This window comes from Nyctereutes procyonoides, unplaced genomic scaffold, assembly GCF_905146905.1.
Source record: "Nyctereutes procyonoides isolate TBG_1078 unplaced genomic scaffold, NYPRO_anot_genome, whole genome shotgun sequence".
Classification (NCBI taxonomy): Eukaryota; Metazoa; Chordata; class Mammalia; order Carnivora; family Canidae; genus Nyctereutes; species Nyctereutes procyonoides.
In genome coordinates, this window is record NW_026575122.1 from 32412454 (window position 1) to 32436191 (window position 23738).

General features: G+C 37.0%; 1 protein-coding gene across 1 annotated transcript in view; it reads left to right on the forward strand.

Moving 5' to 3' along the window:
• The window catches only part of EPYC (epiphycan), a 34868-nt gene that overhangs the window by 8376 nt on the left and 2754 nt on the right, over positions 1 to 23738 (forward strand). The window contains exons 2-5 of the mRNA XM_055336605.1: positions 13535 to 13709; positions 18612 to 18770; positions 19807 to 20009; positions 21368 to 21463. Coding sequence (XP_055192580.1) covers positions 13535 to 13709; positions 18612 to 18770; positions 19807 to 20009; positions 21368 to 21463 — 633 coding nt within the window. The remainder of the gene's footprint in view (positions 1 to 13534; positions 13710 to 18611; positions 18771 to 19806; positions 20010 to 21367; positions 21464 to 23738) is intronic.

Genomic DNA, 23738 nt, shown 5'->3' on the forward strand with positions numbered 1-23738 from the left:
GCCAGTCTTCATGGTCGCATTCTTTTAGATAATTATTATGGATTACTTAAATCAGTTTGAGCACCAGGCTCACATTCAGAGAAAAATTCCATTGCACTTTAAGATAACCACACGCCAGCCTATGAAACCCTTAAGAATACATCTTTAGTAACCCAGGCTGAATGTCTCACTCCTTTTAAAACCTTCAGAAGCCAATTGTTGACATAATCATAATGACAAGCAATAGCTTCAAGATTTATTACAACTGTGTGGGACAATTTTGGAAAAAGATAAATGTAAAATTCCATTCTGTTTAACAAAAACTTAAGTCTGTGCTAGAGTGAAAATCCAAATAACATTCTGTCTGGATTTCCATTTTCTTTTTTTAATGAGAAGCAGACCTATAATTTAAATATTATCTTTTGAAGGCCTGGCCTTATTGGTTCAGAACTGACTGGCACAGTGAGGATCCAAATTGAAGTGAATATATCGATGAGGACATTTGTTTACCTAACTTGACTTTGCCTGGCATGTAAACGATCAACCCACACACTGCAAAGAAAAATGAAAGAAACCACTGGCTTTGGGTATTTCTCATGTGAACATTTGTTTCATCCTTAAGAAGCACTTTGTCATGGTGTTGATTGACGTGGGTTTTGGAGCCAGACTTACTGTGTGTGAGTTCTAGGTCTGTACACCAACTGTACAGCCTTGGAAGATCATACAATCCTTCTGAGCTTCAGCTTCCTGCTTATAAGCTACCTTATGATGATTAGGTAAGATAATGCTTGTTAACTACCTAACTTAGAGCTTGGCACATGGTAAATGTTTAATAAATGTTAGCTTTATCATCAAATTCAGTCAATTCAGTCAATAGCCACTGAAGCTTGGGCACTGTGGTCATGGAAACCTTCAGGAAAGAGATGGAATTTCAGCTGTAATTCAGGTTGACTGCATGGGGCATGAGTTCACTTTATATCTGCCATCCCGTCTTCTCTTGAGAGCCAAGGATATTGGGGCAGGGAAATCATACCTGTTCTTCTCTGACCCTCAGTACCTACTTATCTACTCGTCTTATAAATTTGCATTTTCAACACAATACAGAAAGTGAAACACACACACACACACACACACACACACACCTGTAGTTACCTGGTGAGACATAAGGCTTCTATGAATTCTGTTACAAAATATATATGCTGAGAGATTGTCCCCAAATATGTCCTTAGTTGAGAATCTCAGACATGTCATTTTACTTGTGTGTGTATCCATCACAGTATTTAAGGCTACTTACATGAATAAAAGCTACAATGTGTACAGCAACAGATAAAGATATATACAGTGAATATTACTATAGAGATAAAATACCCATTTACATCAACATCTCACAAAAGAATTTCTAAAATTACATAATATAGTCTATATTATAGACTGTAGATATAGTCTGTAGATATAGTCTGTAGATATCTACAATATCACATCTTATACTATATATGATTGATTATGTATTCTTTTACATTATGACACAAAAAATATGAATTAGGAAAGTAAGGTAAAGAGAAAACAAGAGTTAGGAACATAATATGAAGCCAGGAGTCAGGTACATATATAAAATGCATATTATTTTGTATTATAATACATATAGATACATATAATACTGATTTTTTTCTGGACAATAAGTGTTAGGTTTTAAGGGACCCCATATAAGCTCCTCCTATTGCACTACCTAACTTCAGACCTAGTAGAGTAACAGGAATGAGATTCAGACAAATGAAGTCCAAAATATCTCCTTTACTACCAATAAAGGCTGGGTTGAAATGTATGACTTAGGTATGAAGCAATTATGAGCATCCTAATATAAAATTCCAGAAGTAGATATGCCATCAGTTTTCAGCAACAGTGGTTAACCACCATCCTCAGATTAGTGCCTGATCCAGTAAATCTTAGTGCAGGAAGGGACAAAACAATCTATGCTCTTGACAGGCAGGAAATTCCCCCAAAAAGAGAGGGTGAACACTCAGCCCTAGTATTTTCTCCCACCCACCAATTAGCCTAGTCATTCTTCCTCAGGAAGAGTGAGTAAAGAGGCCAACAGGGATGTATCCAACACCCCCCCACCCCCCCCCCACTCCAAGGATGGTGGCCTTCCAGCCATTAGGCTTAACTACTAAATTCAATATAGCTCTCCCCTTCAACAGAAAAACCCTGATTTTTAGGACGATTGTGGTCCTGCCTTTATAAGACCTACCACCATGCCAACAATCACTCTTAGGTGGCTTCTGGCAGAATGTAGATTTTTATCCCAGAAGCTCTAAAATCTATCCAAGAGCATCAATGAATTTATCTCAAAAGCCTTCCTGTACCTGAAATTGAAATTTCACTCTCACTTCTATGTTCTACCTTAAATTGTATCAAAGCCACCTTAATAATAGAGCTTAGAGGGATCCCTGGGTGGCGCAGCGGTTTGGCGCCTGCCTTTGGCCCGGGGCGCGATCCCGGAGACCCGGGATCGAATCCCACGTCGGGCTCCCTGCATGGAGCCTGCTTCTCCCTCTGCCTATGTCTCTGCCTCTCTCTCTCTCTCTGACTATCATAAATAAATAAAAATTAAAAAAATAATAATAGAGCTTAGAAAAGACTCTGAAATGAAATTAAATGCTAAGTAAATACACTCCAATAAAACAATACCAGAAACATAAAGGTAACACAAATATGTATGTATTTCCTCCACTTCTATGAAGTTTTGGAGGAAAAATAAAAACTATAGATTAACCTCTCCTGCAAATTAAGTCTAAACTTGTTTAAATCCAAAATGATTATAGTATAAAATCAGAGTTGCTTGACTTTGATTTAAAAATCCAAAAAATTTAAATCTAAATAGTCCTTCTCCTAATTCCTTTTGCTTTATCTTCATCTTACCTGGGTCAAGCTGGACTCTTCCAGTAATGACAACATAAGTGGATTCTTCTAGATACAGATGTAGTTCCTTCAAGAAGATCCTTTGTTAGTTCATTACCAAGTCTCCCATGGCCTTAATATGAAAAAGAATGAGGGATTAAGTGCACATACAGTATTATCACAAAACTAACTCTATTTTAAAGACAAGTTGATCCTGAGTCTCCAAAATAATTAATCCGAGCAAAAGCAGATTCCCCAGAACCAATACATGGTATGGGCAGACACTCAAGAAAAGACATGGGGTACCTAAGAAAAATTAGGAGGTGGAAGAAAATCTTGGTTTAGCCTCACCCAGATGTTGGTCAGTTCATGTTTAGTATCCCTAGTTTGCAAATTTTGAGCTCAAACACTTGGAGAAATCTTCCATCAGGAGTTAAATTATTGCACTGTTTTATTGTTCTTAGAGTAGCTGTTCTTAGAATGTAGTTCCTGAACTGACAATATCAGCATCGCCTGGGAGTTGGTCAGGCATGCACATTTTCAGGTCCCACCACAGACCTAACGAATCAGAAGCCCCAGAGGGCTAGTGAGTGATCAGGGACTTCATTCCTCCCCGTCATTCTGATGGACCTGTCATTTGAGCAGCACTGAACCAGGAAACATCCCCTAGTATAATGGCTCTTTTCTCAGAGTAGCATTTGAGATAGTTCTGTTTTCCAGAATGTTTTTAAAACATATGATGGCGGCCAGCCCAGCCACCAGGTCAATCAGAAGTTTCTTTCTCTTTTTGCATGCTCAACTCAAAGTCTTTGAATGCCTATTTTTCTGCTAAGCCCTGGGTTTCTGGCACCTGATGCTGCTTTATTTATTCTCTCAGGTGACAGATGATCTTGTGAGCAAGAATTTTCAGCTGGTGGGGTTCTCCAGCCTGAAAGCTCTGCCAGTGGCTTCTCCTTGGCTTCCTGCTCCAAAATTCAAGAAATCCAACTCCCAGAGAGCTTTCCGCTCTTCCCCATCTTTTTTTTTTTCAGCTGAAGAATCAACCTCAGCAGATTCTTGAACTGAGGCTGTTGTGAATGTTTGTGAAGCCTCTGGCCCCCGGAGCATAGTGTAAAACAATCCTTCTATCACATTCTCATCAAGACTTTACTAACCTTTCAAAATTCTGGGACTTAATTAGCATTTCTGTCTTCTACGTACTATTCAGTGGAGTACATTTCCCCTCTAGTGTGGTGGTTCTCAACTTTGACTACATATTTGATTCATCTGTAGAGCTTTCAGAAATCCTAATGCCTAGGCCACACCTCCAACTTTTGAAATCAGAATCTCTTGGGATGGGCCAGATCAAGTGTTTGACTTCCCTCGGCTCCTCTTATAGTATGAGTCAGTTGGTGTTTATTTTTCTTCCTGAATTATTATAATCTGCATTGAATTTGGTCCCCATACTGCCCTAGGACTGTGTGCTACCTGTGTGCCTTCTCTTTTTTTTTTTTTTTTCTCATCCAGACTTTTGTTTTTCTAACATAGTCCTATTGATTTTGTCTTGTGGCATCTAACATAGGGAAAGATTAAAAGAAATAGGGGCACTTGGGTGGCTCAGTCAGGTAAGTGGCTGATTCATGATTTTGGTTCAGGTCATGATCTCATGGGTCATGAGATCAAGCCCCCAGTTGGCTCAGTAGGGAGTCTGCTTAAGATTCTCTCCCTCAGCTCCTCCCCCCACTCACCCTCACACTCTCTCTCAGGTAATAAATAAATCTTTTTTAAAAAATAGTAAATTAAAGGGACCTGGGTGGCTCAGTCTGCTAAGCATCCAACTCGTAATTTTGCCTCAGATCATGATCTCAGGTTCTGTACTCAGCATGGAGTCTGCTTGGATTCTTGTTACCCGTCTCCCTCTATGCCTCCCCATTCTCTAAAATAAATAAATAAATAAATAAATAAATAAATAAATAAATAAATAAAAATAAATAAATAAACTCTTAAAAAACATTTAAGAAGATTCTTGAATTATAAATCTTCTAGAAGTAACACTGTTCAAAAAATTTTTGGAACCCTTCATATTTTCAAGTTGGGTAATCCTACCCTGGACATTTTCTCCCATCATACTAATATCTCACTAAAGATTGAAACTGACCTGTTATTGTCCTGCCTATCTCTCTTTTAATATGCCTAATTTTCACTAAATCTTTCCCAATTCCACAGATTAATCCTTTTAATACTCCTAGGACAAGTTATGGCTAACCTTGTCTTGAGTCTTCCAGGAATAGACAGGCTTACCCTGTATTTATTAAGATCCATACAGACAAGATGGAAATAGTGCAAGAATTATTGGATGGTAATGTTGTCACCCATCAGTTTGCATACTCACTGGCTTTTGATGTCAATGAGGCCAATATGAGAAGCAGATAGGTGAGCTCTAAAGGATAATCACAGTGACATCATGCCAGTCTTTCTGCTCACATTTAATGTGGGATTTAAAGAAGTAAAAATATACTCCATTTCTTAATATATACAAGAAGAATAAAGAAAATATGTATAAAAGATATTAAGGCTGAATCAAATTTTCTCATAAGTGTTTTCTTTGGAATTATGATATCAAAACTCTGATTAAAGACATAAATATGAAAGAAACCAAATCCAGGGCATTTAAGAGAAAAAATCCTTCTACTAAAACTATATTGAATCTGTAACATAAAAAAAAAGGAATCTGTAACATATATGAAGACATAAAGGAGGTTGAAGGGAAATGATATATTTTGGTACTAAGAGAAAAAAATCATAAAATCAAATATTTTCAAAGCCAATTAACTACTATTCAGCAGTCTTCTACTGGCAGGGTGATTCAATCATAGTAATAATAGCAAAAACCTATGGTCATCAACAAATTTGAAGATTCTGATCCCTTGAAAACAGCTTTTCCTTTACCTTATGCTATTATAGAACTGACTTGCCTAGAGCCCTTTGTTCTGTTCTATGGTCACCAACAATCTTTTGATCATAATTAGCTTCCCAAGTGAGACTACAAAGGCTCCAGAGACTATATTGGTGGCAGTAGAAGAATTTAAGTTAGCTTTCTGGGTTAGTACAGCTTTTGAATTTGCTTTAAGTAATTCTGACCCTAAAAGATAGTCAGGTTTCTAAATTTGTAAAATTTTTTAAGGCTTTACTACCGAAATTGGATAGTAGAAACAAATTAATTTACTAATTATCCTTTTAAAGGCAGTTGGCTATTCACTGGTCCTCCCTGGGACATCCTCTATAAATGCACGTATTTTCCTATTCAAAATGTCGATTGTTACCCACTGATAATATATACATCATCATCATCATCATCATCCTCATTGTCATCATCATCAACATGACTGAATAGCAATTTTATACAGAGAAGTTCTACTTATTAAAAGCCATGGCTTATTATGTTTTCTGAATCAATAAAGTCTGTGTTAGAAAGAACAATTTGCTTTTTGTTAGGATAGGAAAGATTGAAACTTAAAAAAAAAAATCTAAATTACTCCATCATAAAAAAAAAAAAAAGGACACAAAAAAACTAGAGTTTATAAGGTTCCAAATCTCTTGGTTTTCAGTCCAACTTCTTGTTTTCAATTACTGTGATTGATTCTCCCCCAACCCCTATCCTCATGAGATTACTGATTTCAGCCTACACTAAATTGTCCTCCTGGCATCCTTACTTGGGGAAAAGGGCAGTAAGGGGGGAAGGAATGTGAACTGACTTTGTTATTAGATAATGTTTCTAAAGCCTTTGCCAAAGTTATCTACCAATATTATTTGGAGATTTTCAATTAGAACTAGATGATACATTTTGTGAGAACTAGGATATTGAAAGTTTCTGGAGCCTAGCAGGATGATGGTGAATGGAGACCTTAATAAACTAGGATAAAACCGAAGTAGAATTATTTTCTGGCAACTAAAAATGGAATATTGCCACTTTCTGACAAAAAGGAAAGGAAATGAGAAAATAAACATGTGAACAACAAAATGCTGTAGTCCCAGAAGAGACACAGACTAGAGAGGGTATGATTAAATGAGACTTTCAAATCATCAGCTCTCTTTGCTTTTGATTTAAAATTTTCACTTAAACATTGCATTAAATACAAAAAGGCATTACCATTTAGAGTTATGAATTTATGATGAATCATAATTTATTAGGATAGATTTTTTAAAAACATGAAAGAATTCACATTTTCATAACTACATCCTAGCAAGTCAATATCAAATATTGTGATTTTATGATTTTTGAAGTAAATAAAAAGCAGTTAACTAATTTTGATATTGGACTTGTAGACAATTATATAGATTTATTAACTCTTACTTAATCCAGCTAATAAAATACTAAGTTTTATAAATAAATAAATTGAAATAATGGTGAATTCATTCAAATGTGGTAGTATACTATTTCAGTAAGTAGTTCACCAAATAAGCAAGCTCAAAGGACAGTTATTTGTAAAAAAGAAATCCGAAAGGAAAGAGTGACAAAAAAATATGCATTTACTTTTTCTCTAATGTCAATGACATGTGCTAGGCAAATCAATCCATAAACATATTAAAAATTATTCCCTCAGTATGGTTAAGAAATGCATAAGAAAAATTGAAAAAATGTATTTTAGGGCAAGTTACATTAGCAGCATTAACAATTCCAAAATCCCAATGGCTTTACACAACAAAAATTTATATCTTGCTGACATGACTGTCCAATACAAGTCAATAGATTTTCTGTCCTCCAAGTAGCTACTCAGGGATTCAAACTTCTTTCTTGCTAGAACTTCACCATCTTCACCTTGAGACTTCGAGGTCATAATGGTATCTTCCGTTGACAGATTGAGCAAGTATCCTTGTGCTTCATTAATTTGGGCCAGATGTGCTGCATTACACCCCTTCTCATTCAATTAGCTAAAGCTAGCCACATGACCCAATCTAGATTCAAAGAAAGTAGAAAATGTAGTTTAGCTGAATGCCCGGGAGGAAAATGAAACTGTGGTAAATACACGGAATTGTCTTAGCCATCATGTTTAACCAGACTAAAGTTTATTCTGACATAATACTTTATTTCTCACAAAAATAAGAATTATGGAGATCCCTGGGTGGCCCAGTGGTTTAGCACCTGCCTTCGGCCTAGGGTGTGATCCTGGAGTCCGGGGATGGAGTCCCACATCAGGGTCCCTGCATGGAGCCTGCTTCTCCCTCTGCCTGTGTCTCTGCCTCTCTTTCTCCCTCTGTGTGTGTCTGTCATTAATAAATAAATAAAATCTTTATTAAAAAAATGAGAAATATAATAAATGCTACTTGAATTTTATAATCCATCTACACCAATGCTATGTGATATTTTTTGTACTTGTCATTCAGGGGAAGACTGAATGGCTGTCAACTGCTCCCATAGGGCAACATGGCCTTGGTGTGATCTTTAGCCTTCAGGATTAGCAACCGACTAACATAATCAGTGATGATCAAATTAGTTTTTTGGTTGATGAGTTACTATTCCATGCAAAAATTATGTGAGGCTTAAAATGTGTACAAGAAGGTTCAGTTATGAATCCTTAAAATGATAAGCCTCATTTCCCCAATCCAGAACCCCTCTTTCTCAGAATGCAGGTTCCTAAGAAGCCACGTTACTCAGCAGACATTTATTTGGCTGGGTGCAGAATCAAAATTAAGTATAGCAAGCAGTCTGAGGCAGCACTAGATGCAAATCTTGGCCTAACTACTTAGAAATTCTGTGACCTCCAGCAATTTATTTGGTCCTCTGCCTCCTGTCCTCAGTTTACAAATCTATTATATGTGCACGATTATTGCACCTTCTACAGATTTCTTCTGATGATTACACATGAATCAATGGAAAGAACGTAACAGTTTCTCACATAATGAATATTCAATCCATGCCAGTTACTTTTCATCTGGCCCTGATGAGATCCAGTAAAACTTCTTTTCATATCAGAGATGATCTCTTTAGTGACTTTGGTGTATATTCAACAAATTTAATATTTCTTTCCTCCAAACAATGCTGGCAACAATAATAAACCATTCTTTCCTGAACTTGATTTTTTTAGGCTGCCAATCTCTTCACTTTTTTTTTCTTTCTTTAGCTGTACTAATATCACTAGTAAGTCAAGAGTCAGGAAGCTGCTCCCGAACGCTTGGGAGGAATGCTCTTTTCTTGTGTGTGTGTGTGTGTGTGTGTGTGTGTGTGTGTGTTTTAAGATTTTATTTATTTATTCAGAGACAGAGAGAGGCAGAGAAATAGGCAGAGGGAGAAGCAGGCTCCCTGAAGGGAGACTATGAGGAACTCGATCCCAGGACTCTGGGATCACGATCTGAGCCAAAGGCAGATGCTCAACCATTGTGGCAGCCAGGTGCCCCTTCTTGTGCATTTTTAAGGTCAGTTTTATATCATGAGAACAATCTAAAGTAACTTCAATTTATTGGAATGGAAACCTCACTGGGACACTATCCTAGACCCTATTCATATCTATAATTAAATCTGCATTATATTTTTTATTCTAATAGAAACAATGATCTCTTCGTCCTTAAGTGAAAATCAATGAGTCAACAAGAATCTCAGTGTATACATAATTTTACTTTCTTTTTCTACATGGATTTACTGGACTGCCAATAAAGCTGTTAAAAAATAAAATAAGAATGGGGAAAAAGTGAGGAATGTTGGGAATTCCAAGCAGAGCAACTAGTACATGCAAATGTCTTATAGAACAAGGAGCATAAGAAATTATAGATGATCAGTGCAGCAGAAGAGCCCAGTTGGTATGAAATGGAGGAAGAGGACACTAGAAGGGTCAAGCCATGCAGGAGTTTGTAAGTCAAAGAGTTTTGAATTTATTTTATTTTTGTAAAAGATTTTATTTATTCATGAGAGACACAGAGAGAGAAAGAGAGAGAGGCACAGACACAGGCATAGGGAGAAGCAGGCTCCATGCAGGGAGCCGGATGAGGGACTCATCCCAGGTCTCTAGGATCACACCCTGGACTGAAGGTGGTGCTAAACCACTGAGCCACTGGGGCTGCCCGAATTTATTTTAATAATAATAGCAAACATAAAATAAAAATAGCAAAAAAGAAAATAGCAAATAATAATAGTAAATTTCCATGGCGCTTAACTATGTGTAGTAACATTTTCATCCTAACACAGCTGTACTATATACTATATATACCAGGATTTTACAGATGGAGAAACTGAGGTCCAGGAGGTAAAGTAACTCACCCAAAGCCTCAGAGGTAGGCTAAAGTCATGTTCAGGTTATCAGAATCCTTCCTCTTAACCAATAATGTTTCTGTGCTTCTGCAAGGCCACTGTTCTTGTGCATTAAGAACAATAAAAAAGCCATTTGAATATTTTAAGCAGAGGTTGACATGATCAGCTTTGTCTTTTTAAGAGCTTATTCTCATTATTGAGTGAAGGTATAATGGAAGAAGTGCCAACTTCCTGTAAGTAGACTATTGTATTCCCAGCAAGACAGGGTAGTGACTTAGATTATGGTGACGGTGGTGGACACAGAAAAAAAAAAAAAAAAAGAAAAAAAGAAAAAAGGTGCTGGACTGCTTACATGGAGTCAAGGCTGCGTGGGGTGCAGAGGCTGAAGCAGGTCTGATGATTCTTCTTGGCCCTATTATCACTCCAATCTGACATCTGCTGACACTTTGCTCCACCCAGGTCACTCTATGGGCCAGGCATTTGTCATCTCTGGAATAGACATACTCTTTCAGGGGCATGGGATGCACTCCTAAACACAGTCTACCATGACATAAACTATCTATAGTTCTAAAGCCTGGTAAAAAGGTGAAAGAAATAGACAACTTATTACAAATAAGTCAACTCAGAGCTATGCCCTGCTGGTCCTATGTTGAGAAGATATGCAAGCACAGTGGTGGCCAAATCTAAGGCCATATGCAGGAGTGATCCTTTGTATTTATTGTGTTTGTAAAATTCAAGTAAATATAATAAGTATTGGCTTAAAACAATTCAGGAGGAGTTCAGGTCAGAGTAAAACAAGGAGGTGAAAGGAAAAATAATGAAGGAGAATTTGGGAAGGATGGATATCTATATCAGAGTCCTCATTATATCTGCATTTGAGTGTTGCCAGTTGTAGCTTGAGAAAAAGGGGCTGGGATGTTTTCTGGCCATTTGTGTTTATTCCCAAATTTAGGTTTCTGTAGCATAAGCATAAAAGTCAGCCACATGGAGAGCCAGGTGGTCATACTTCCTTGGCTTCGTTTCTTTGCTTGCATTGCCTTACAACTTCATAACACAGTATGAAAATTGTTAAAAGAAAAAGAAAAAAAAAAGACAGAAGCCTAAATCATTTCTATTCAATAGTGAGAATAAATGCATCTGCGATTCGAAAAGCTTACCAGGAACAGCATTTTGAGTTTACAGTTTTGGGATTTCGCTGAATTGAAAAAGCATTCTTTCTCCTTGGTCTTCAAAATTGTTCAACGTTCACATTTTATTAGCAAGTAAGCATGAACAAAACAGGTTCTGATAAACACAAAAGCTGGTTTTGCTTCATTATATCAGATGACAAGTGAGATCTTACAGCTTCACATCAGATCAGTGGAAAAACAATTATCTGTAGAAAGTATGTGCAAACATTTTCCCTACAAAGCTGAAGATTCAAGGCAACGTGTCTGGAATGTGTTTCTCCCTTTAGGCTGCCTCCATTCCATGAAACATCTGTCTCAATTTCCGCCCTTCCTGGAGCCTCCTTTTGGTCTCTGCAGATCTATTCCTTCTAAATCTGCTTCATTCTGATCCTGCAGATGGAAACCGTATGTCTCCCTGTTTAAGGAAGTATGCCCAATCTTCGCAAGTGGAGATTTCTGGCCAAGGTTTACAATATCTTTATGTATGGCTTCCTAATGCACCGAATACAATATGAGCTGCTTCTGGTTGGATTTCATGCTTTAAGTGCATCAAAGTGAGCGTGAACACATTCATGATTCTTATCAGTAGAATTTCTGAAATTAAATATAAGGCTGTGAATTAGATACATTTTGGACAAGCAATTTTAAAATTATATTTAATAAGTACTCGTTGATCACCTATTATGCTACAGCCTTGAGTTACAAAGCTAAAACATGTAACTCGGAGTGTACCATCTAGTGGGCTTGGATAGGCACGAATTGATGGAGCCCTCACAATACAGTGCAGTGCAGATGGAGCCCTCACAATACAGTGCAGCGCCCTTCAAAGAAAGGGCGGAAATGAGGAAAGTCTACAGAAACAGAGAAACAATTCAAAAGTGTGAACTGACCAGAGAGCTTAGTGTTCCTTTAAAAGGATAATTTTTCATTTGTGAAACAATGTATTCAAATTTATAAAAAAATAATACTAAATAATAAGTGTATCTTTAAAAATGTTGTGATGAAATAAAACATCTATCTAAAATACTCAGGGAATATCTGGCCTAATCATGTACTTATTTTATACACAAAAATAATATTGTGCGTGTCCTTTTGACATTAAATAAGGTAGAAGGTAATTTGTGTGTTATTTTGCTTGGTTAATAAGTGCAAATAAAGAAGGATGGGAAGGATCAAGCAGCCCAATCAGGGTGATAAAAGGGGAAGCTGGGATTCCTGGGGATGTCATGAAAAAAGTGTGCCCCCAAAAGTGGGTGCTGCATTTTACTAGCAAACTGTCTTGAACAGATTTCCTGCCTAAGGTAACAATATTGTCAGGGAGGTAGACATTTTTTAAGCAATACAGGAGAATTGTCTCATTGAGGCATGGGAAGGGATTTGAGAGAAGGATTTATTCTAAATGCAAACAGTGTTCTTAAGGGCAGTTCCTCATTACCTAAAATATGCAAGAAGAGAAAACCAAGTAGAATATAAAATATAATCCCTGAGAAAATATTTGAGTATTTTTTCAATTTTAATAAATGCCCTCTGTTGTAAAAGCTCTCAAAAAGGTCAATTTTAACAAACCCAAATGTTGTTGGTACTGCTTGTTACTCAAAATAATATTGAAAGCATATGAGAAATGGCACAACATAATCGAACCATATAGTTTTCATATCTCCATATATACTTTTCTTTTAGGAGAAAGGATACTTTACAGTAAAACAAGTGGAAGAAGCGTAAGTTGTTAAAAAACAAACAAACAAACAAACAAACAAGCAAACCAGAATATCTGAACCTAGGAAACCAAGATTAAAAGGACTAGAATATACACCTTCATTTATTAACGGTTTTTATCTTCCAAGGGAATGGTCAGGACTTCAGGATTAAAAGGACTTTGGGATTTTATTCTGCACACTTCTGGATTAATTTGAATCTTCCACCACAATAATGCATTCTTGCAATGCTATGTATTTATAAAACAATAAATGAGGGTTTTTTAAAAATGAATAAACATGTAAGAATGTTTGAAAAAGCAAAAGCCTAAACCCACAAACCGAAAACCATGGGCATTGGAAATTATTACTAAGATTTGAGAAGCAAAATTAATTAAAACCAACAATAATAGTAACTAGAACCACATGTACCCCTCCCAGGGAGCAGGCCCTGCAGTGTCCAACTTCAGAACACCAGTGACCTCTTGTGGCCAAAGTGGATACACTCAAAATTTGTGTTCCTGCCTCACAGGGTGAGAAGGTTGCCTGATGAAATTTTGTTTCTTTTTCAGATTGAAATAGCCACAGTGATGCCTTCTGGGAATAGAGAGCTCCTTACCCCACCCCCACAGCCAGAGGAGGCTGAAGAGGAGGAGGAGGAGGAGGAGTCCACCCCCAGACTCATCGATGGCTCTTCTCCACAGGAGCCTGAATTCACCGGGGTTCTGGGCCCACACACCAATGAAGGTCAGGCCCATCAAGGCTGATTTGAATTAAGTCCACTTGGTTATACCTCAGAACTGCCGAGCCCCAATGCCACAGACCATCCGCACCACCCACAGAGAAAGTTGTGCCATAGGCTGGGTTAGAAGCAGGAGATACCCATGTATTTTGTAACAACTATAAAGCGGTTTTAATAATACAGCTTTAGCATGATGAAAATGATCAAATATCCAAAGATTCGGGATGAAAGTATTTATCTAGCATCATAACTCAAAACCCTTGGGGTGGGATCCATCTCTAGAACAAAGAATACACTACACTACCAGTGAGATGAAAATTTATGCCTGACAGTGCAGGCCACAGCGGCTCAGGGTGAGAAGGTAAGGATGGCTGATTATGATGATGGTGATGGTAATAATATTTTACATTGATTGAGCACATGCTATGTGTCACAATGTCACATGCTCAGCACCTCACATTGTCTCATTTAATGACTACAACTGCCATGTAAAGGCCTTAGGCCTTTATTACAAAGGGAACTAGCTCAAAAAGAGTAGAAACTTGTCAGAGATCACATAGCAGCTAGTTTCACACACTGGGTTTAAAGCCAGCCTGTCCTGATTCTTGTCTGTGTATTTATTGGAACATGGGCTGCTTCTCACTCAGTCCTGGGGAACAGAAGAGTGGAAGGTGTTCCCTAACACTGGACTCCCTCTTGTACAACCTGAAGGTGATCTAAACCAGGGCCTTTTTGTTAATGAGAAAAAGCTCCCGGTGTTCAACCTGATTCTATGATCTGTCTATGTTTCTTGTTAGAATTTGTCAGTGCATTCCTTGGGGGTACTCAGATGGACTCACACCAGGATACTTTCCCATACAGGGAATGGCATAGCAAGGGGGTGTGGGAAAATGAGTAGAGTTCCCACTGCAAAGGTTCATTAGCACAGCACTGGAGTGTCTCTGTACTGTAAGTTCTGGAGATAACAAAACTTATCTTAAAATGATGACTGTTCTCATGGATAGTTTTATCTAGTACAGGGAGACAGACATGCAAACAGATGAGGAGGCAATAATGTGTTGTGGGTAATATGACAGTATTGTGTGCAGAATATACTGAGAGAACAAAAGGGAGGGAGGACATTCAAATCCCAACTTTGGGACTTGCTGGTTACACATTCTGGAGCAAGCCATTCACTAGTGTTGCCTTAGCTTCCTCATCTAAAATATGGGATCATAAATAACAGATCTTCAAAGCATTATCATAAGGATTAAATGAATGGATTTAGTGCCTGACTCATAATAAACATAATAAATGTCAGTTATTCTCGTTACTCTATTATTGATAAGTTTATTTTTTGCTCTTAACAAATGTTTCAGTGTGCAATACGGTTTCATTAACTCTAGGCACTATACCGTACAGCCGATCTCCAGAACTTACTCATTTTACAGCACTGAAACTTTGTGTGTGTTGCCCAATAAACCCTCATCACTCCCCACCCGGTGCCTGGTAACCACCAATCGACTCTCCGCACCTACCAGATTTTTAACTGTCCACCAATAAGTGGTGTAACACGTTGTCTTTTGTAAAATGTGGTGTCTACGCAAACCAGTATAGTGTTTCAGGTATATTAATTCTTTGAAGAGTCTGAATGATACTGTGTACTAGGTATTATTATTTCCACTTTACAAGTAGGAAAGCTAAAACCCCAACATAGAGTAGAAGTTGTCCAAGATGATGGAGGTGGTTCACAGCAGTGCTGAAATTCGAAAAGAGACCACTAAATCCTAAGCCAGTACCTCTCGTGAATACACCATAGTCCTTCCACATAGTTAGCATTCTGCGGAGTAGGAGAGCACTCGACAAATAAAACCAAGGAGATACATCTACAATAGAAGGAAATGTAAGTACCCAGAAGAAAGATTCCAATAAGGCAATTAAATTTATCTGGAACATTACTCACTCTTAAGTAATTTCAGATCTGTCAAAAGTTGACTAATTACCTATACTCAGATCTTTCAGCCGAGCCAAGCACAACAAAAAACATGATGCCCAATCTTTTCAAAAGCTTTAGTCAAAATTATGGCTTAATAATGTCAGCTTTGAAACCATATAAAAAAATCTATGACTTTAGGGGGAAAAAAAGTTATTTCCAAAGTAGTCTGAAGGTGAGTAATGAAGTTAAAACTCAATTCACATTTTAATTTCCATGGATGAAGCATTGCCAGAAATTCTAAACCTTAAGATGAAATTTAAATATTAAATGTTCATCAAAGTTAAATGGCTTAGAAAGAAATATTTAGAGCATTAGTAATCAAAATATCGTATTTTTTTACTATTCATATACCAATTTCTCAAAACAGTGTTCTGAAGCAATATAAAGTAGACTTGGGTTATGAGTGGAAAAAAGAGAATTAAGTTATAACTGGTGTGAATATATATAAATTACCCTAAGCAATTATTATTAAATTAGCAAAGACATGAATACATAGAAGAGTCAAATGCCTTACTTTTTAAAACATTTTATAAGTGGCAAATATTAATTTATAATGATCTGAAAAATTGGTGTTAAATATTTTATAACTTCCCCTTAAACTGTCTTTCCTAGATTTCCAGTTCTAAAATAGTTTTCATTCCCAAAGCTATTATTATAAATAACTCCTACTTAATGATAGTAAGAAGACCCAGTAGGTGCATAACTAGTTCTTGATCACAAACCACAAATGGATCCTTCAACTCAGGCAGCCAAGTGTCCTGGTTCACCTGGGAGTGAGAGGTCCCACGGTGGGAGAGTTCAAAGCTAAAACCAGGAAAGTGAGGGACGCCTGGGTGGCTCAGAGGTTGAACGTCTGTCTTCTGGTCAGGCCGTGATCCCAGGGTAGTGGGATCTAGTCCCACATCCAGCTCCCTGCAAGGAGCCTGCTTCTTCCTCTGCCTTTGTCTCTGCCTCTCTCTCTGTGTCTCTTGTGAATAAGTAAATCAAATCTTTAAAAAAAATAAACCAAAACAAAACAGGAAAGTGACCTGGTTGATGAACTGACCACTGAGCAATCACAAGAAAGTTCTTGCATCACTTCCATGTAGTCTTCATGGCTGTTTTACATCCTCTGTTCATTTCACATCTTACCACCCTTCTTCTCCTCCCTTTACTCCTCAAGCTGAGCCTCCTACTCCACAGAGTAAAATGCGATCTCCTGGGTAGCAGCCTTTCAATCTTCTGTTTTCAGATGTAATCTTTACAAGCACCTGCATACACCTTATCTCCCTCTCCTATTTCAACAGACCAACTGTCTGTCCTCTCACAGGTAGGATGCAATCCTTTCCACTGTGCTTTGGTCCCATTTCCTCCTGCCCTCTCAGTATCCTTTTAAGAGTCAAATTCTCCTACTTTGGACCTTTTTCTTTAAATTGCCCCTGCTTCGGTCAATTTACATGCTGCAAATATATCTGCTGAAACCTATCACCATCTCTCTCCTCCTTCACTGTCAAATTCTCAATAGCGTTGTCTACATTTGCTGTCACTATTTCTGCACCCCCAAGTCCCTCCTCAAATGACTGTTCTTCTGGCTCCCGGCCCCATGACTCCTCAACTCTTGCTGAAGCAGCCTGTAATCACCACGATGACTAATCCAACAGATATCTTCAGTCCTTAACTTACTGAGCACCTCAGCGCTTTTGAATGTTTTCTATTACCTTGTCCTTCAGACTCTCTCTCTCTCCACTGGCCTCCATAACATCTCCCCCTTTCTGTCTTCCTTCTTTCCATCTGGTCATCACTTTTCTCTCTTCCCTAGAAGCTCACTGTCCTCTACTGGACCAGGAAACAGGGAGTGTAGGAGGCGTGTACGCAGGTGCACGTGCATAGTAGAGACAGACCAAGGTGTGGAGATATAATCCAGCCTCATAAATATCTTTTGGACCTGTTGCCTTTTCAACACCTCACCATGATCTCAGCCAAGTAACCATCATCTTTTATCTAGACAACAGCTCAACTTCAATCTGTCCACTTGCCCTCCCTCAGTCTTCTACTACACCTTCAAGCAGAGTGATTTCTTAAGATGCAAATTTGATTATGCAATACCCTGCCCATCCTTAGGATAAGAAAGACACCTGTAATAACACAGCCCCTAAGGCCTCTGTGTGGTCTGTCCATACACTTCAATGCTCTCTGTAATCCCTCCAAAGTGAAGGGCCTTGGCGCATGCTGCTTCCTCCGCCGTATACTCTTCACTCCCACCTGCATGGTCAACTCCTTCCATTCTTGCAGACCTCACCTCTGGTTTCACCTCATCAGAGAACCATGACTGTCAGACTGAGTCAAATTCCCCTATTTTATGCTCCTATATTCATAACATTTTCCACAGTCATCATTTTATTCGTGTTATTCACATGTATCTGCCATAGAAGATCATAAATAGAATTGTATCTGTTTGTGCTCCTCACTGTTTCACCAGCTAGCACAGTGTCATTTACCTAGAAAGGATTCAATAATTAGAGATTGAGTCAATTAATATTAATGATGATTACCCTATCTTTTTTCTTGAAGCAGATTTTGTTTCAGTGTGGTTTTTAAATATGGAACCAAAGGCCTAATTAAAAAATAGTATGTGTGACATTTTAACTTTACAGAAACCACAGTCTTAACATTTACATCAGAAAAGAGAATTTCTAATAAGTATAAAAGCAACAACCACACTCTGGAATTTAAAATAAAATGTAAGACATTACAAAGAATATACTAATTGTTGTGGCTGCTTTGGTTGGTACACTTGACTTTAATTTCCACTTACAGAAAACCATGTGAGAAAATATGAAATATACCAGGATGGTCTGCATGAGACTAAACTTATTTAGCAAACATCTAATCACATTATTTCTTAGAAATTGCTTTTGTTACTTACATATAATTATTTGCCTCTACCTTTTAGACTTTCCAACCTGTCTTCTATGTACATGTATAAGCACCACTGTATACTGTGATGATCATGAACTTGATGCTATTCCTCCACTGCCCAAGAACACTGCTTATTTCTATTCCCGCTTCAACAGAATTAAAAAGATCAACAAAAATGATTTTGCAAGCCCAGGTATGTATGATAACACTAATATCTTTGTCTTCCTTACAGACTTTCCTAAACTTTAGCACTATAAAATGTTGGTACTAAAAATGAAATTTGAATATGAAAATGTCTCATAAATCAACTTTTTTTCCTTATATAAATATTTGAAGGTTTGTTTTAATTATATGATGAAGAGTTAAAGGTCATGATGAAACTACATAGTTGACATTTTCAAATAAAATATTTTTAAGAGGGACGCCTGGGTGGCTCAGCGGTTGAGCATCTGCCTTCGGCCCAGGGCGTGATCCTGGATACCCAGGATTGAGTCCCACATCGGGTTCCCTGTGTGGAGCCTGCTTCTTCCTCTGCCTATGTCTCTGCCTGCTTCTCTCTCTGTCTCTCATGAATAAATAAATAAAACCTTTAATTTTTTTTAAGAAATAGAACCATAAATATGTATATTTTATAGGCTAGAACCCGTTATCATGTTAAGACATTGAGTAAAACGTCATGGTCATATATTTACTAGAATTTGGATTGTTTGAATAGACTTCCATTAAAGCACAATTGCTTTATGATTGATGCATACAAGCCTACATTCTGACTTTATAATTGCTGCCAACTTAGAAGAACTTTAATACTTGTCTTTATAAAGTGTTTTAATCATTTGAAAATTTCTTTTTAATGCCTTTGTATTTTAATGCTAATATATCTATTACTATTAGAAACTATAGCAATCTGTCATCACTGAGGAAAACCTTTTAAATAGTAAAAATCTAGACAAAGCTTATGAAGAATATAGGGAAATGACCAATTATTTTAAATATAATGTATCAATTCCTTGTTGAAGTTAATCTTTCTTACAAGTACATAAATATGTATAGTATCGGGTGAAAACAATTGAATTTTTATATAAAGTAGTTATACATAATTATTTCTTTTATTGTTCATTCCTAATTAACTTCGTATTTATCTTCGCTTATATGTGAGAAAATTTTTCTTCATATTTTTATGCAAGCAAAGCATATTCATACGTATCTAACTATTTCATTTTTCCTTCTAGATGATTTAAGAAGGATTGATCTGACCTCAAATCTAATATCTGAGATTGATGAGGATGCATTCAGAAAGCTACCTCACCTCCGGGAGCTCGTCCTGCGTGACAATAAAATAAGGCAGCTCCCAGAACTGCCAAACACTTTGACATTTATTGATATCAGCAACAATAGGCTGGGAAGGAAAGGAATAAAACAAGAAGCATTTAAAGTGAGTTTTGAATTTGGATATGGAAGACTTTCATCCTTCCCTCCCATTTTGATGTCAATGACTAGCGTTTTTATTTCCATAAGGAGATTCAATGTGATGAGACTTTTACCTCCTAAAATAAACTATACAATCCTATTTATCAAGCTTTGGGGAAATATTGCGCTTTGGTAAGTTCTGAGGCTGGTTAAACAGCAAGAACAGAGAACAGAACTGGAATAAAGAGTGAGTAACTACCTGGAACATGAATCTATAAGGAGCACTTGAAAATGGTACAAGCCAGACAAATTGTATTTTCCAAGAACTCCATTCAAGGCGAATATTTTATGTGGCTTTAAGGGTAACTACTTGTGCAGGGTGTGGGTGGTGCCTTGACATTCAAATCTTTTTAATTACCTGTAAAAAAAGGATGGATTCAGTTCATCTTAGAAATTGTGTTTTCAAAAAAAAAAAGAGAGAGAGAGAGAGAGAGAGATTGTGTTTTCTGAGTGAAGAAAGCAAGTTTGGGGCGAGGTGGTCTTACTTAGAATAACAGCATAGAGTAAGGGAACACCCACCAACCAGCTTTCTTACCCACTCTTACTGTATCCAAACTGTCCTTCTCAATCTCTGTTAAACGAGCAAATTTAAAATACTGTTTGAAAGGACACAGGGAGCATTCAGGGGGCTGTGTGGACCCATTAGGACTGAGCAATGGCGAAAGTCCTGTTTCTCCATTAGCTCTCCTGGGACACTACCCTGGTAGGCAAGGGAGCTGGGCCACCTCATTAGAGCCTGCCAAGGGTCAAAGTTCAGTCTCCCCATTCAGCAGCTTTTGTTGGCATGGGCAGTGGTGAGTCACACTTTGTTCTGTGGTGTCTGGCTGGAGAGTAGACCTGTTGTTGTCTAAATATTTATTGTCTTAGCAAGACAATATCTCTTAGCAGGTGGCTCTTTTCCTGGTACTTGTATGAGAGAGAAGAGGATTTTATTGGAGAGAAATTCTCTTTTCTCCATCCCTGTAACATGAAGGACATTCCTCCTACGTCTTACCCAAATCCTCAAAATCCTCTGCAGAGTGTCTTCCCTGGAAAAACACTGCCTTGCTTAAACTGAGTAAGTTAGAGAGAACAAAGCAAGGTTCTTTGTAGAGATTGAGAAACACTTTGCATTTTCATCAAGAAATATTTGCTTACAGTTAATTCTTTCCAAACTCACTTGAATTGTCTAGTAACCTGAGAAAACTAATCTCCTTCACCTTTGCAAAACCAGATCTTGACAGGCACGTGCTATTTTACAAATAGTTGTATGAACAGGGAATGGAAAATACAACTGTGGCTCCACTAATTTCCACTAAGTCCCTACATTTGGAATATTTACAGGATATGTATGATCTCCATCATCTCTACCTCACTGATAACAATTTGGACCACATCCCTCTGCCACTCCCAGAAAACCTACGGGCCCTTCACCTCCAGGTAGGCTTCTACTGGTAAGGTATGCCAAACAGCTCCATGAAAAACAAAAGCAAAGAAGAGGAAGTTGAGACACAAAGACTGTTTATAATGGCCTGTTGATGCACTGTCACCATTTTTCTTCTTTTTCTCCTCTCATTCTCTCTCTCTCTCCATCTGAGTGCAAGGTCTTCATGCCTCTGTCTATACTGATTGATTACTGATAATCTTAGTATTTAGAGGTTTTCAGTCTTTGTTAAATCATAATGCATCTTTCGGGCACCCAAAACTACTTTTGAAAAAAAAAACAAAAACAAAAACAAAATGAAAACTTCATCTTCTGAAGAAATGTATAAGAATTAGAAATGGAAGAGAAAATGGGAGAAAGAAAAACCTAATTTGATTTCTAGCTTTCAGGAGAAAAAAGTATCAATTTTAGCTTTTAATTTTAGATTTTATGTATTGAATTAAATTCAATCCTAGGGCATTCCTATCTGCTGAGAGATGACAGATATTCATCTCTCTGGATTAAGAAAATCTGTTTCCAATGTGTTTTCTAATTCTGAGTTAAATTTTATTACAATTGCCTGTGATAATATTGACCCTAGAAAGTAACAGCATCTCTGATGTTTATTCAAACACAATGGGATTGTGTATACAATGTGACATTAAAAAAGTAATTGGCTTCATATTCTCTATTCTAAGCTTTAAAAAGGCATTCAATGAACTCTTTTTAAAACAATCTCTTCTAATGACCACTTCACCAATATCGAGTAAATAGCTGTTTTTAATTTACATTGTTTTCAATTTATATTTTAATGCTTATATAAAAATCCCTTAGTTTGGTTCATTTCAAAATGTTTGCCAAAACATAGTATAGTAATTAAGAATGAAGGCTCTGGCAAAAACAGATTCCTTGGGCTGAAATTCTAACTTCCAATACTATCTAAAGATTAGACAAAATACGTGAGCCTCCCTGCACCACAGTTTTAATTTATAAAGCAAATAATAATTACTGGAACATGATAAGTACTTACATGTAAGTCACAATTGTTATTAACAGCAGGTACCTATTACCTATCAAAGGGAATAGTACAGCACATAGGCACTAAAACTTTTATCCCTTATGGACATTATGCAATGAGAAGAGGGTCAATTGATTAGAAAGATTTAATGCTTATAAGCATATATGTATCTAACAATATATTATATTGTTAGATATAATTTATTGTATATTATATATAATATATAACACACATTGAATAATGATTATAAACAATATGCTTCAAAAATGTATGAAGAATAAACTGTCAGAACTGAAGGGAGAAATAGATAGTTCAACAATAAGTTGGAATGTTAATACTTCACTTTCAATAATGGATAGAACAACTAGCCATAAGATCAATGGTGAAATAATTCAAGAACTCCTTAGCAAGGGATCCCTGGGTGGCGCAGCGGTTTAACGCCTGCCTTTGGCCCAGGGCGCGATCCTGGAGACCCGGGATCGAATCCCATGTCGGGCTCCCGGTGCATGGACCCTGCTTCTCCCTCTGCCTGTGTCTCTGCCTCTCTCTCTCTCACTGTGTGCCTATCATAAATAAATAAAAATTAAAAAAAAAACTCCTTAGCAACACTAAAAATCAACTAGACTTAACAGTCATCTACGGAACACTTCATCCAACAATAGCAAAATGTTACGTTGTTCGCAAGTGCTTAATGAACATTTCCTAGGGTAGATCATATACTAGGCCACAAAATTGGCCACAACAGATTGAACAGAACTGAAACCTATCAAAGTACTTTTCTGATTATGATGGAATTAAAATAGAAATCAACAAAAAGGAAATTTGGAAAACTCACAAACATATGGATATTAAACAACACTTTCCTTAATAAGTAATGAGTCTAAGAAGAAATCTAAGAAGTGATTTAAGCAATGTAGTAGGTAATAAAATCAATATACCAATATTAATTATATACGTATTCTCTAGAAATGAACAATTTGAAAAGGAAATTAAGGAAATAATTCTATTTATATTAATAACAAAATAATAAATCATCTAAGAATAATTTTAACAAGAAAAGTACAAGATTTGTAGACTGAAAGCTACATGTTGTTGAAAGACTTTTGCAGAGCAGAAGGAACAATCAATAGAGAGAAGAGATGATCTATAGAATGGAAGAAAAGATCTACAAACCAAACATTTGATAAGGTGTTAATATCAAGAATATGTACCAAACTCAAACAACTCAATGAAAATTGATTAAATTATTGGCAAAGGGCCTAAATAGATATTTC